Raw genomic sequence first — 15653 nt, forward strand, 5'->3', positions numbered from 1 at the left:
GTTAGGGTTCTGTTCACAACCACTTCCTTAATTACAGCCATGGAGCCAGACACGTGATATAAACGTTTAAACTGTTTATTGCAGTAAAGTAAAGTCCAGGTAAGGCAAAAATAAACAGTAACAGTTCAGGCTGAATGGAACAATTGATTTCCAGATCTTGGCAAACAAGCAGTTAATAATAAAGAAATGCAGCAGATGACTTAACTGAAACCAGTTTATAATAGCAGCCAGAAACATGCAGGTAATCCAGGAACAGAGAGACACATGAACAGGCTAGGAACATCACATGAACAGGCTAGGAACATCACATGAACAGGCAAGAAAACTTCAATGACCAGCAAAGGATACAGGAATCAGCAGGCACATATAGGCCACTGACAGGTGTGGAGTGATTAACTAGCAGTGCAAGTTAACCCCTGACCGGAAAGGCTGAACAGCAGTACCCCAGGAGAATCACAGGCACTGCAGGGTAATATGCACACAGGAAAACTAGGCAAATAATAACACAGGGCAAAATGCACACAACGATACAAGGCAGATCATAACAGCAGGGTAATATGCACACAGGAAAACAAGGCAAATAATAACACAGGGCAAAATGCACACAAAGAAACAGGGCAGATCATAACAGTATAGAGCCTAAAATATGACAATTGTGTCGATGTCCCAAAATTTATGTACATATATATACACATACATATACACACACACACACACACACACACACATACAGTGGATGGATAGATTTACAGGAAAAGCAGAAGTGTTTCTCAATATCTTTTTTTGAGGCAGGAGAACTAAGGGGAGAGAGGACAGAACTGGTTCCCTTGTATTTATTGATGGAGAGCTTTACGTTATTACGTGGGCCACAACCATTGATTTCACAGTGAGCCCTTTATGACTCAGTCCGACACGCGATATGGGTGAGGCTCTTTGCAACTGGACCAGTAATCAAATTCTTACAATACAGTCTATATGCTACAAAGTCAGTTATAAGATATGAGAAACTGTGTAATATAATATGTACAACTCTAAAAAAATGCTACACGCAAACTAAAAATTCTTAACCTAACATCTAAAGAATGGTCTGTTCCCAACTCCAGTATCATAAGTAAGATAAAATTCTACTCACGTCACAATCTGATGGTGCATAGTAATCACCACTTGAGTCAAATTTGTAATTTTGATTTTTAATGATCTCTGGGTTATAGAATTTATTCAGAATGCTGCGAAGTGTACGTCGATCCCAATCATCAGTTACTCTTCCTCCATAATTACACTCTCCAGTCATGTATCGTACAGCATCATATGGTACCTCCTGTAATATTAGAGGTAGACATTATGAGACATAAAATTTGTAAGTAAGTCCAATTTCACATCTGTCAGTAGATTATAGTGCTTTACTTATCACAAGTGTTAACTGCAATCAGATATAAGGGTCTTTTCTGAGGCCCCATATCCCTACTTTCCCAAAACTGTCCCCAACTTTCGAATGGAGAGTTGTGACTTCATGATTTTCATATATTGTAGTTTCATAATACTATAAAAGAGTATATACACAACCAAGGCTCTTACTCACAGGCAATTCTACATCTGCCTGTAATACATTGCCCTGCCTACACCAGGAAGTGAGAACAGTAGTAGAAGTTCTCAATGTAGTGATCTATTGACAAAATGTACTGACTAAAAGTGTTGCATTGAGGCTGCTTTTTTACTCTGCTCATTTCAAAAGACCTTATCATTTCATTTTTTAACACAAAAGCTACTTGGAACATCACTATAATAACCTGATTAGATGGGTCTCCAGAAAGATACAGAATAAGTTTTAAATGCATTTCCGTTAAGTGGATCTATTAATAGGAATTTCCACCGAGAAATGTAAAAACAGGATAACCCATAAAACTGTAATTGTTTAGTATAGCACCTCTATTATTTAATTGAAAATAGAATCATGCTGAATAATTAATAATTATAATACAATTCCTGCAAATAAATTGAAAACTATCATGTGCACAAAAATTAATCGACAGGTTAACATTATATAAACTCTTTGTGTAATATAATAGGGGTCTACTTAATGCAGTCACATTAGGTCCCATTATGTTACACAAAGACCCCTAATTACCAGCCATATCACTCAGATGAGGAATGTCTTGTGTAATATAACTGCCATTGGAGGGTCTCTGGGCATTATGGCTGCCAAAGGGGGTGTCTTTGCAATCGTCAGCAGTTAAATATGTGCAGTGCTGCCCAGGATGGCATCATTATGAAGACACATCCCTGGTAAAAATCAGGTGCAGGGCACTGCTTTTGTGACCTGAACTACTTCACATACACTTGCAGCTATGTTGTGATGTGCAAGCTTGGCACAGAAATACACAGTTCTCGATGGAAAATGGGGAGCCTGAACACTCTTACCGCATAGGGACATTTTGTTAATTGTGTTTGCCAAGCATGCAACTATTATTGCATACCAATGTATACAAAATGAAGAAACCACAAACAATGTATATTATGCGATTCTCCTATTCTTACATCATATTGATTCAGAAACATCTGTAGCTGTTGAACACTTATTCTCATGTCTGTCTCATTAAACTCATAAGGAATATTCCATCCAAGTGGGCCAAATTTCCGCCTTTCCTGAACCAATGCATGGAAGAAGCACAGACCATACAGCATTTTCTTAAACTCCGGCTAAGAAAAAGAAAAAGTATGAGTGTATTTCATATAGACAATGTTAATGCAGCAATTTAACTTACGGCTGTCCAGTATAATTCTACAGTGGCTCCTCAACACTTGCCCAATTGCATTCTGGAATTGGTCTCTAAAGTAATGTTAAACACACACACGTATGCATAACAGATGTAACATTTCACTAAAAGTAAATAATATAAGATGTCTTTTTGCTTAAAATGCTAATTGGCATAGACAATGCTAGGGGACTTTTAAAGGGATTGATATAACATCAATATAATTACATGAAAGTAGTAAACGCCATTGCTAGTGGCGACTTGTAGTGTAGAACAACCTTTTTATTACTCTGCATTATATGTATTTGAATAATAGAATGTAGTGTAAATGAAATAAACCTGCTCTGTTTTAGAATATGGATATAAATCTAATAAACATTACTAACAAGCTTTTTGCAGCTACTGAAAAATTCGGGATCAGAGATAGGATCCATCAGGTACGAGCGTATGATGTTGGAACGCAAGCCTTTGGGTGCCTCATTAGTCATTTTCACTCCGTTCTGTAGTACAGACACGGGGAAGTTTGGTGATGGATAACTTGTAAGCCAGAGGCGAAAATCTGGGTGCGTAGTCTCAGGATTCAACTCCTGTGAAATGATAAAACATTAAAATATAAACATACACTGCAATTTCATTTTAAAATGTCATGAATATTTAATTCTATATTTAAAATGTACAAAATGATATTGCCTATTAAGTTGAGTTTGCTTGATTGATGATGGCGACATAATAAAGCAATAAAGAAATAACAATGGGAATAATGTCATGAATTCTCCATGAAAGGGGTGTGCAAAGCAAATTAGATGTACAGTGTTATAGAAGTAAGGAATATGCACAAGCAAATTTTAGGCACCTATATGTTTTATTATAACTTTTCATGGTTGTTCTTTCTACACCTGCACATAATACTGAAAACATTTTTAATATAAATTATGGTTAACAAATATTTTATCTTTTATTAGCTCTATTAGCATTTGTTGCATATGATGGGACATGGTGTATGCTTCCTAATAAAATTGCTAATTTTCATCTTTGTTGTTGTTTACAAAAAACACAATTGTTGTCAATGCTTATGGTTACTGTTGCAAACCTGTATGTATCTTTCAAAATGAAAGTATAAGGTATCAGTTCATTATTTGATCAAAACAGTTAAGCTTGCAACCCAGCATCAAGGGTTCTCATGTTTGCAAGTCCTACACTAACCTATGCTTCAAACAAAACTAAAGGATAACCTCTGACAATTGTGTTTTTTGCTTGAATCCATATACTGCTTTTATATTGCTATGCAACTGGTACCCTGGACAGTATGGAATTAACCAAGCACAGGCATATTTAATTTCTATTTTGTTTCCAAAAAATATAATATTTAGCATTATAAGTTTACATTTTGATATATAGTTTAATGAGCTGTGAAAAACAGTGTAGCTAAGGCAGACCCCTGCAATGAGATTTATATCAAAACTGAGATTTGCTGATCCTGCTCCCAGTAAACAAACGGACAAGACATGTCTCCTATAAAAAGCACTATTCAGGGCAGAATGAATATGCCCAGTATATGCTTAGTAGCTGTGATCCCAGACATTATATCTGCAGCAGTACTGCAACCGAACATTATACAACTATATGCATACACCACCAAATCACATTGCCTGTGTCCACCAATCGCCTGGAGCCATGAAATGGCACAGTGCCTGTGGTGATCAGCTGCTTGGAGACTACAACTTGCATAGTGTCTGTATCGATGTACACATATCTCCACCAACAGCTACAACTTTTATTCCGCTAGCTTATGTATCAAGTTTACTCCACAAAACATACATTTTGGGCAGAGCAATCTTTACCTTCTGTGTCATGTAACTGATTTCTAATTTGCCTGAATTATGATCCCCTCAATTTACAGCATTGTCGTTGCTTTATAAATAAAAGTTAATAATAATACACCACCAGCCAGTGCCCCCATATTAAACAACGTCCACTGCACACATTATACCAGGGGGTAAACGTATCATCCTCCATTTTTTTGAACTTGCCGGAAATCGACGACTTTGCATTGAAAATATAAAGCGGCGATGGCTTGTAAAGGCAAACTTGCCTTTACAAGCCATCGCCGCTTTACATGTTCAATGCAAAGTCGCCGATTTCCAGCGAGTTGAAAAAATCGGAGGATGATACATTTACCCCCAGTACTGCTAAAGTGCAGTTTCCTATGAAGTATGAGGAAACTGTACTTTAGCACAGAAACATGTCATGCCTGCTTAATACACCAGTGCCTATTAAAGAACACTCAAATCCTTTACTTATATCCATAGTACTGGACATTGAATGTGGAGGCTATTTTACCCATAAGAGAGAAATACCACCTGGAAGATGGTACAAACCAGCTTAATTGAACTGCACTCCTGGGGGTAAATGTATCAAGCTGAGAGATTTCCAGCAGGTTTGAAAAACCAATCAGATTCTAGCTATCATGTATTTAGTGCATTCTACTAAATGATAGCTAGAATCTGATTGGTTGCTATAGGCAACATCTCCACTTTTCAAACTCGCCGGAAAACTCTCAGCTTCATACATTTACCCCATGGTGTCTATATAAGAGGGACTGCTTTGGTTCCAAAAGACTGGTTTTCTGGTTTTATCATTACTACTGCACAGTTTTGTTTTCCTATGGATAGTTATGTCATGGGACTTTTAGTTCCTCATTAATATGATGTTTATGTGGATCTGAAAACAAACTATGGCTTATGTAAGATTTAATTGTGTCTTATAGACTGGTCTATTTGATGTTATATATTTTCACACAGTTAATATATGAATTTTGATATAAATAAATTTTACATCATTTTAGGTCCTGTGGACATCTGATATATTTTTTTATTTTCATACATTGTTTACTTTAACTGTAATTTGTCATAAGAAAATATAATTTTTTGGGAACATTTCTATTTTCAGGAACACCGAAAGATAAGATCTTTTAATACACATAATATTAATTCAAGCCTAGAATGAATTGACTTTATAAATATCTTTTTTTTTTTTTCAATTTCTTGACTTACTCTAAATGCACATTAAATATGAAGATCCCATTCACTTCGGATGTGGCTTAGATTATATCAGACTTCACTCACACAAAACTAGCTATTGAAAAACCAATCAATGAAAATGTTTTCAAGGACATAGATGTGTGAAATAAGGTGATACTTCATGAACCCATTCACTGCTGAGAAACATGAAGTCTGGATTTTATTTTAACTCTTCATACTCCACCCAAAATTAAATTCTTGGTTTTGGGTGGAGTTTTTCTTTAATACATTTCCAACATACTAGACAATTAACAGTAATCCTGCAAGTAGGAGACCAGACTAATATACACTATTTTTAAATTACATATCAGCTGACATTTCCAGGTTAGAAGAAGATACCATATAATTTCAGTACTGTACGAGTGTATTGCAAGTGGTTTAAAAACAAGTAAACATGGATAGGGTATATGAACAACATTAAAATGAATGTCCTACCTAGGTTTCTTAATCTCTTTCAAGCTTTACCAAAACAAATTCCCCCATTACGTATTCAAGTTTTTGCAACATATACAATTTATATGGGGCAAGAAACGCCCCAGAGTTAAACTTCACATTCTCCAGAGATCGGTGAGGGGCAGAGGTTTGCAAGTCCCTAATTTAAAACATTACTATTTAGCAGCACAACTCGCTCAATGGTTATTATGGAACACTCCGCCACTGCTAGAATCTGGACTTTGATAGAGGCAGAGAGCCTGGGCATCTCCTTGGTTTTTTATCTCCCACGCCTTAACCGTTTGACTTTGGCTTATCGTCACTTGGTCATTGTACTTACATTAGCGCCTTGGGACCGAATAAATACGACATTTAAATTGGCTCCAACTCCTGGTCTGATTATCCCGATTTTCAATAATCCCAAATTCCGACCTGGTTGCATAATAACCTCATTTGACTCATATAAGTGGGTAGGCGTTCAATATCTCAATGACCTCACTAAGGATACTGCCTTCCCTTCATTTCATGACTTAAAATCTAAATTTAAAACACCCAACAAATATTTTTTTCAATATTTGCATCTCTGAAACTTTCACTCATCAAACTACCATCAAACCCTGCTTAGGGGCCAGACCATTGGACGTTTTCGAATCCTTTTCCCATAGACAATCTTCAACTAAAAGGAATCATTTCCCTTCTATATTGGGAACTCAAAACCACTGATGTGAGCATGAGGGAACCGCATGAGAGGGCATGGGAGAAGGACCTGGGGGAGACAATGGACGATGAGAAAAGGGAGGACAAAAGAGCAAACACTGCTTCTAGACCTATCTGCATAACAACAAATGAGAACACATATAAACTCCTATATCAGTGGTACTTAGTACTCACCAAGCTAAACAAAACTTTCCCTAACTCATCCAGCAGATGCTAGAGGGGTTGCCCAAATGATGGCTCCTTTCTTCACATATGGTGACACTGCCCCAAACAATTGCCATTGTGGCTGGAGCTTAAGAACCTTGCATCCCTCTTATTACATCACAATGCTCCCCTCTCCCCCAGGTTCTTCCTCCTGCCACTTGGGATACCATCTGTCACTGCTCACCAGAACAAAATGTTTAGACATAAAGGTTCAGTTGCCTTGTGCCAAATAACTACCAATTGGAAACAACCTAGTACTCAAACACTTCCAATTGATTGTTAGCAGACTCCCCCCATCCCATTTTTTTTCCTTTTTCTCCTCACCTACATCTTTTTCCTTTTCCTGTCTGGCGGCAGGCCACAATGCCTTCCTACTTGCATTTATATTTTCTACCTTTCTCTCTTTTACTCTTTTAATGAATTGAAAAAACTGTTCAGTCCTCTCTTTATATATTCACAGTCTCTTAAATGATTGTCTGATCACATTTTTCTGTTTTGGTGCCCATTTTTATGTCACATACTGTCTATGCATATGTTCTTGTGTGAATGATCATATACTTCAAATCTTTTTCTGACATTGTTTGAGATTGTAATGTACTGAAATTTTCATAAAAGAAAAACAAACAAACAAACAAACTTTTACCTCACATACTTTCTCCAGCATTGGCATCCATGAGGTAGCCAGATGGCAGTTTTGAAGGACAACCCAACTACCTTCTTTTATAGCCTTTTCGGTCATGCGAAGAGCTATCGGTCCTTGACCTTGTCCGAGAGACAAGGAGCTTAGCTTAGAGCCTCCAAAACCCTACAAAATAAAACAGATAATTGACATATGAGCAAATAACCAGTAAAGTTAATAGATTTTTTTTAAAAAATCATCAATAACATGATATACATGTATATTAGCTCAGTCCATAAAATGGAAGCATTCATTGTATGTATGTGACACATGAAAGTGTATTATTAACTCTCAGTTTGGAGAGCTGTCACTTTCTATTCCTTATCAAACTATAATCATAAACATTCACAAACCTGAGTATCTACACAAATATCTACCTTCTAAATACATAGCAAAAAATATGCATTTAGAAGTCAACAAGGCAAGAAAGTAACATTGCCTTACTATACAAACTGCTGTTAGTAAATTTCAGCAACAGTGCACAACTTGTTATTCTAAAGCACATAGGGGCTGATTCATAAAGGCACTCAAAATGAACTTAGATTGCATTTTTTTTTAAACACACATAAATAAGTCATATGCATGTCTGTATGCAAATAGGGGCGAATCTGAAGGTACGTCTGTTGTTGAATACAGGTCTAGGAGCACCCTCCTCTAACAGAAAATACAATGTCACCTTTTAATTATATAGGGCTTGATTCATTAAGGAACTTAGGCAAGAAATTTCTTACTTAAGTCTCCTGGACAAAACCATGTTAAAATTACATGGTTTTGTCCAGGAGAGTTAAGTAAGAAATTTCTTGCCTAAGTTCCTTAATGAATCAGAACTATAGTCATTAATGACAAAATATAAAAAAATTAAAAAGTCCCCCCCCCCATAAATTACATTTATTAGGCTGTTATCAATGTCTGATGTACATACAATGCATTTTTACAGTTGCTCCATCATCACTAGTAATCAGCACTTACATCTGAACGGTAGCTGGTGCAGGTCATATGACAGAAAAACACGTATCTTAAAGATGCCCAAAGCTTGAATCAGGCGCTGCTGAGTGTGCTAGAGCTTGGAGGTGTACACTGACTACGAACAAATGCTCAGTCCCCTCTCTGTTCCACCCATGAAATCATAGGCTGTAGTAAGGGTCCATTTTGCTCATTGATTAACTGGATGTTGCTGCGTTCACTGGTATATTGCTAGGTTCATGCACAGAGCGATTTTACGCAAAATACAGCACATATTGGCATTTATGTTACTTAATTAATCAGGTCCACAATGTTTAATGTCATATGAGCTAAATGATGAATTTGTGGTACGCTATTCAACCACACGTCTTTATTTGTTTGGATTTTCTGTATATACCATTTTATTTGAAAAATATGAACTGTTCAATGTTAACATATCATTAGATTGTGTAAATATGTTCTACTTAGAGAAATAAATTATATTAAAAAAATAAAACTTGTTTGAATACCTGATCGTCAGCAAATTTGAGTAAGGCTGCCATAGGGTCGGCCCCAGGAGACAATACAAAGACCAATGGGGCACAGCAATGGCTGTCACCAAATGCTTTGGCAAGATCGAATGGAGGAGGTTCAATAAACTGACGCCCCAAGTTTTCTGTCACAAATTCCTGAACCATTGGAATAACCTATATAGAAATCCAGTTAAAAAGAATTGGCAAAATGGAATACAATAATTACCACAAACTTTTTATGTTCCATTAAAGACTAAAACAGAATAGTGAATGTTTGGAAGAAATTTCTCACAGATTTAGGGATGAGTCTAGTAAAGATTGATTTAAATTCAATGACCATTACTCTCTAATCTAATAATTTGATTTCTATATCAAGTGTGTTGTGTGATTTTATCATTTAAAAAAAGGGATTTCACCAGTTATGTGAAAATGCTTCTCACATTAATTTCAATGAGGTCTCCAGCATGTATGCTAGTTACAGAAACCTCAATGAAATGAATTGAAATTAGTAGGAAAGTAGTTTAGACCCCCACCCCACCAATATTCTTAAACAGCTCCAGAGCTAGGCACCCAGGACTGGTTCCAACTAATTCAGGGAGACCAAGAGCATGGGGCCTCACTGTCATGGAAAACAGTCCCAGACTGCACAGGCTAGGCCAGTTATAACTATTTAACAGGGACTTGGTTGAGCAAGTGATTAAATATATGATCCAAAATACAAACTTACTTAAACATTTGCTTTGCTATCTTAAAAGAAACAATCATTGTTTTCATTGGTAAAATATTCCTAAATCTATGACTTTGTTTAGAAAACATATACAGCTATGTATTAAATTCCTGCTCTGACTTGTGAGCTTTACTGTGGTTAAGCCAATATTTTTTCATAAACAGAAGAGGGAAACAAGTGAAACATGTTTGCAGTTACAGTTTTTGTCATGCTCCATTACATTCAATATGCAATGTTGGTTGTATATCAGATTTCAAGGCACCAAGTCATCAAAGCTTTGTATGATAAGACTTTTAAATTGCTACCATGCTTACTTTGTCAGGCCTTAGGCATCGGATGATGAGCATCCTTTGGAACTGACCCACTTTTTCTTGCCATTCAGAAGGAAAAACCTCATGATGTGGTTCCTGCAAGTGCAAACACAGCACGCTGCCTTTATTTAATTTGTCACTTTTCATAATAGTTTCAAAACATTAAAGTCAACACAATAGCAAGCTGAGCTTTGTCTTTTGCAAAGAATTCCTGATGCGAACATTTATTTCAGACTGCAGTAAAGATGAACAAATAAAAGATACAATTACCCATTTAAGATTCAAAGATTTCCTTGACAAAAGTAAAAAATGTTAGAGCAAAATAAGTTTAGGAAAACCATAAGATTTTCTTTGAACTGCCCTTGATCACAAGACAAGTAAGAAAAACTTGTGTCCGTTTTTCTCATCTATAAACCAAGTTAATGCAGGATATAAAAAGACAGTCACTTTTGCATCTCATCTCATATGAGATGACAGTCATCTCCATGTAGATGTGGATAGGTATACTTTACTGACATGGTCTTAATGTGAAAACTGGGAAGAAATGGATATGAAGTAGTGTGACTGGATCACTATTAAATAACTTTTGGTATAAATTTATTTAAAGCAAATAGCGCAGGGCACTTATTTATATAATTGCACGTGCACTTATTTTTGATATTGTGTATATTGTGAGAAAGGAAATCGTTATTTCTAAAACCAGGGGGAAAAGATTGTCTCTTGTTTAACCTCGCTATAGGATATGCCTATTTGTGATGTATATATCTGATACAATGAGCCTGTGTTTACCAAGCCTTTGGTGCATTGCGATTCGGGGAAGTGTTTTTTTTTTTTTTTTTGTTCTGTGGAAATGTGTATTCGGGGACTGTCTGAAGTATTCATGCCAGTCAGACCTTTTGACTTGCTAGTGGGAGAGTTAAGCCATCATCAACAACACAACAAACAACTCTGCCTTCTAAAGACATGGCATCACAAATCCCCAAGGAGAGCCTAAGGGTGTTGGTGAATGCGATGCCTGACCTTCCCATCACTGTACGGGAAGAGGTTGCTCCTTCCACCATTTGCAGCACGCCCTCTGCATATGCTGGAAGGATCACCCACAGTGCAGTTCCAGATTTTGATAATGAAGGTGTGAATGTTGTACACCAGGAGGAGGATATTGATGTAGCTGGCGCTGAGGAGGAAGTTGACAAGGAGGATGCTGATGTGGTTTGCTTAAATGAGGCACCAGGGGGGGAAACAGTTGTTGTCCATGGGATGAAAAAGCCCATCGTCATGCCTGGGCAGAAGACCAATAAATCCACCTCTTCGGTCTGGAATTATTTCTATCTCAATCCGGACAACAAATGTATTGCCAAATGTAGCTTATGTAAAGCTGCAATAAGCAGGGGTAAGGATCTTCTATTATTAATATAATTAATTATTAATAGTAATTCTGTGTTTAGTTCAGGAACTGTGGCTAGGACCGTCAGCAGTCCAGGGACACCTAAATCCCTTGGTCCTGTTGTATCCACCAGCAGCACCCTCCTCGTCAATTTCCTCCTTGATCCGGATCGGAGGTAGTCCTGCAGGCCATTTCACCGGCATGACTAAGTCCTCTTCAATCCGGGATTCTTCCGGAGGATCCTGCAGTGCTACGCCTACTACTGCCGCTGCTGCTGTTGCTGCTGGGAGTCGGTCATCTTCCCAGAGGGGAAGTCATAAGACCGCTACGTCTTTCACTAAGCAATTGACCGTACAACAGTCGTTTGCCATGAGGACGAAGTACAACAGCAGTCATCCTATGGCAAAGCGGATAACTGCGGCCTTGACAGCTATGTTGGTGTTAGACGTGCGTCCGGTGTCCGCCATCAGTGGAGTGGGATTTAGACTGTTGATGGAGGTATTGTGTCCCCGGTACCAAATCCCGTCTAGATTCCACTTCACTAGGCAGGCGATACCCGGGATGTACAGAGAAGTACGAAAAAGTGTCCTTAGTGCTCTGAAAAATGCGGTTGTACCCACTGTCCACTTAACCACGGACATGTGGACAAGTGGTTCAGGGCAAACTAAGGACTATATGACTGTGACAGCCCACTGGGTAGATGCATCGCCTTCCGCAGCAATAGCAGCAGCAGCATCAGTAGCAGCATCTCCAAAACGCCTGCTCGTTCCACGGCAGGCAACGTTGTGTATCACCGGTTTCAGTAAGAGGCACAATGCCGACAACCTTAGAGAAACTGAGGGAAATCATCTCGCAGTGGCTTACCCCACTTAGACTCTCCTGGGAATTTGTGGTGTCGGACAACGCCAGTAACATTGTGCGGGCATTACATTTGGGCAATTTCCAGCACGTGCCATGTATTGCCCACACAATAAATTTGGTGGTGCAGCATTATCTTAAAAGTGACAGGGGTGTGCAGGATATGCTTGCGGTGGCCCGCAAAATTGCGGGACACTTTCGCCATTCTGCCACTGCCTACCGAAGACTGGAGCACCATCAAAAACGCCTGAACCTGCCCTTCCATTACCTCAAACAAGAGGTTGTGATGCGCTGGAACTCCACTCTCTATATGCTGCAGAGGATGGAGGAGCAGCAAAAGGCCATTCAAGCCTACACAGCCACCTACGACATAGGCAAAGGAGTGGGGATGCGCCTGAGTCAAGCGCAGTGGAGACTGATTTCCGTGTTGTGCAAGGTTCTCCAGCCATTTGAACTTGCCACACGAGAAGTCAGTTCCGACACTGCCAGCTTGAGTCAGGTGATTCCCCTGATCAGGCTGTTGCAGAAGCAGCTGGAGAAAGTGAGGGAGGAGCTGGTAAAGCATTGCGATTCCACAAAGCATGTAGCTCTTGCAGATGAAGCCCTTCTTACGCTTTGCCAGGATCCGAGGGTGGTCAGTCTTTTAAAGTCAGAGGAATACATTCTGGCCACTGTGCTCGATCCTCGGTTTAAAGCGTATGTTGTGTCTCTATTTCCGGCGGACACAAGTCTACAGCGGTGCAAAGACCTGCTGATCAGGAGATTGTCATCTGAAGAGGACAGTGACTTGGCAACAACTCCTCCTTCATTTTCTTCCACACCTGTGGCTGCGAGGAAACAGCTGAGATTTCCTAAACGACCCGCTGGCGGGGATGCAGAGCAGGCAGGAGCGAATTTGAACATCTGTTCCGGACTGAAGGACTTGCCAACGATTGCTGACATGTCTACTGTCGCTGCATTGGATGCTGTCACCATTGAAAAAAAATGGTGGAGGATTACTTTGGTGACAGCATCCAAGTACACATGTCAGACAGTCCTTACTTGTACTGGCAAGTAATCGAGTTGTCCCCCCTCCAGTGTGTACTCAGAAAGAGTTTTTAGTGCAGCGGGGAACCTGGTCAGTGAGCGGCGAAGGAGGTTGCTTCCGCAAAATGTGGAGAAGATGATGTTCATCAAAATTAATTATCAATTCTTCAATGAAGACCAGCAATGGCCTCCAGAGACTACAGAGGGACCTGTGATTGTGGAGTCCAGCGGGGACGAATTGATAATGTGACAGGATGAGGAAGTACACACTGAAGGGGGCGAGGAATCAGAGGATGAGGATGAGGACCACATCTTGCCTCAGTAGAGCCAGTTTACTTTGTACAGGGAGAGATGAATTGCTTTTTTTGTGTGGGGGCCCAAACAAACCAATCTTTTCAGCCACAGTAGTTTGGTAGGCCCTGTCGCTGAAATTATTGGTTTGTTAAAGTGTGCATGTCCCTTTTCCGCAACATAAGGGTGGGTGTGAGGGCCCAAGGACAATTCCATCTTGCACCTCTTTTTTTTCTTTGCCAGCTCGTTTTGTGGGGGTCCAAACGAACCAATCATTTCAGCCACAGTTTTGTAGGCCCTGTCGCTGAAATGATTGGTTTGTTAAAGTGCGCATGTTCTATTTCCACAACATAAGGGTGGGTGGGAGGGCCCAAGGACAATTCCATCTTGCACCTCTTTTTTTGGCATTATGTGCTCTTTGGGGCCTAGTTTTTCAAACTGTCATCCAGTCTGCCACTGCAGTGCCACTCCTAGATGGGCCACGTGTTTGTGCCGCCCACTTGTGTCACTTAGCTTAGTCATCCAGCTACCTCGGTGCAACCTTTTGGCCTAAAAACAATATTGTGAGGTGTGAGGTGTTCAGAATAGACTGGAAATGAGTGGAAATGAATGTTATTGAGGTTAATAATAGCGTAGGAGTGAAAAAAAAAAATCTGGATTTTAGCAGTTTTTATGCTTTTTTTAAAAAAAAAACATTAGAACCCAAAACCTGAAGGTAATCAGAACCCAGAACCCAAAACCCAAAACGCGAAAAGTGGCCGGTGCACATCCCTAATATATATATATATATATATATATATATATATATATATATATATATATATATATATATACACAAGTTAACCCGTGCATGATACTCATGCATTTTTTTGTCAAATAATGTCAGTATACCAAATTTCAGGTCATTCGGATGAGCCCTTTCTGAGAAAATAGTTTTTTCCACAGACACACACACACTAACACAAGCTGCTACACATGCAGGGGCGGATCTAGAAAATGTTTGTTCCCCGGGGGGATGTTAGGGCGGGGCGATTTAGGCCCCGCCCCCTTTCCGACTTCTTAGGCTGCCGGGGGCTGCACAGTATGTGCAGGTCCGCTCGGCAGTGACAGGCAGGGACAGTGTGCTGCCCGGCTGCTCTGATTGTGTTTAAAACACAATCAGAGCAGCCGGGCAGCACACTGTCACTGCCAAACGGACCTGCACATACTGTGCATCCGTCCTGCAGCAAACCCCTGCTAGGGGGGGGCGATTGCCCCGATCGCACCCCCCTGGATCCGCCGCTATACACATGTGTGTTCATGAGGTAAAATTACTTCACGAAAATGAGTTTGACCCCTCAACTTGTCAATAATGTCAGTATACCAAATTTCAGCCCTTTTTGAGGGTTTTTTTGCACACACACTAAGAATTTAGTAGGTCAGTTAACCCGTGCATGATACTCATGCATTCTAGTCAAATCAAGCTACTTAAGGTGTTAAAAACTCCCCACTGTCACCCCTGGCAACCACCAACCACTCCCAACTGTCACTTCTCCTTCAAGAAATATATAGGTCAGTGTATAACTCTGCCCAGCAGGTGGCGCTGCAGCTTGTTTTGTTTTTTTCCACACACAGACAGACTAACACACGCCACTAGACATTTATATTATAGATATAAGAAAACAGGGATACTCTGCACTCTCCAAACACATAATTAATGCTATATCAAGTACTGTT

The 15653-nt window shown here is 39.4% G+C and overlaps 1 protein-coding gene across 1 annotated transcript in view; it reads right to left on the reverse strand.

The window, feature by feature from the left end:
• The window catches only part of DNAH7 (dynein axonemal heavy chain 7), a 379127-nt gene that overhangs the window by 58304 nt on the left and 305170 nt on the right, over nt 1-15653 (reverse strand). The window contains 6 exon segments of the mRNA XM_075181345.1: nt 1133-1318; nt 2536-2697; nt 3140-3340; nt 7830-7991; nt 9338-9514; nt 10382-10474. Coding sequence (XP_075037446.1) covers nt 1133-1318; nt 2536-2697; nt 3140-3340; nt 7830-7991; nt 9338-9514; nt 10382-10474 — 981 coding nt within the window.

Source organism: Mixophyes fleayi, chromosome 7, assembly GCF_038048845.1.
Source record: "Mixophyes fleayi isolate aMixFle1 chromosome 7, aMixFle1.hap1, whole genome shotgun sequence".
Classification (NCBI taxonomy): domain Eukaryota; kingdom Metazoa; phylum Chordata; class Amphibia; order Anura; family Limnodynastidae; genus Mixophyes; species Mixophyes fleayi.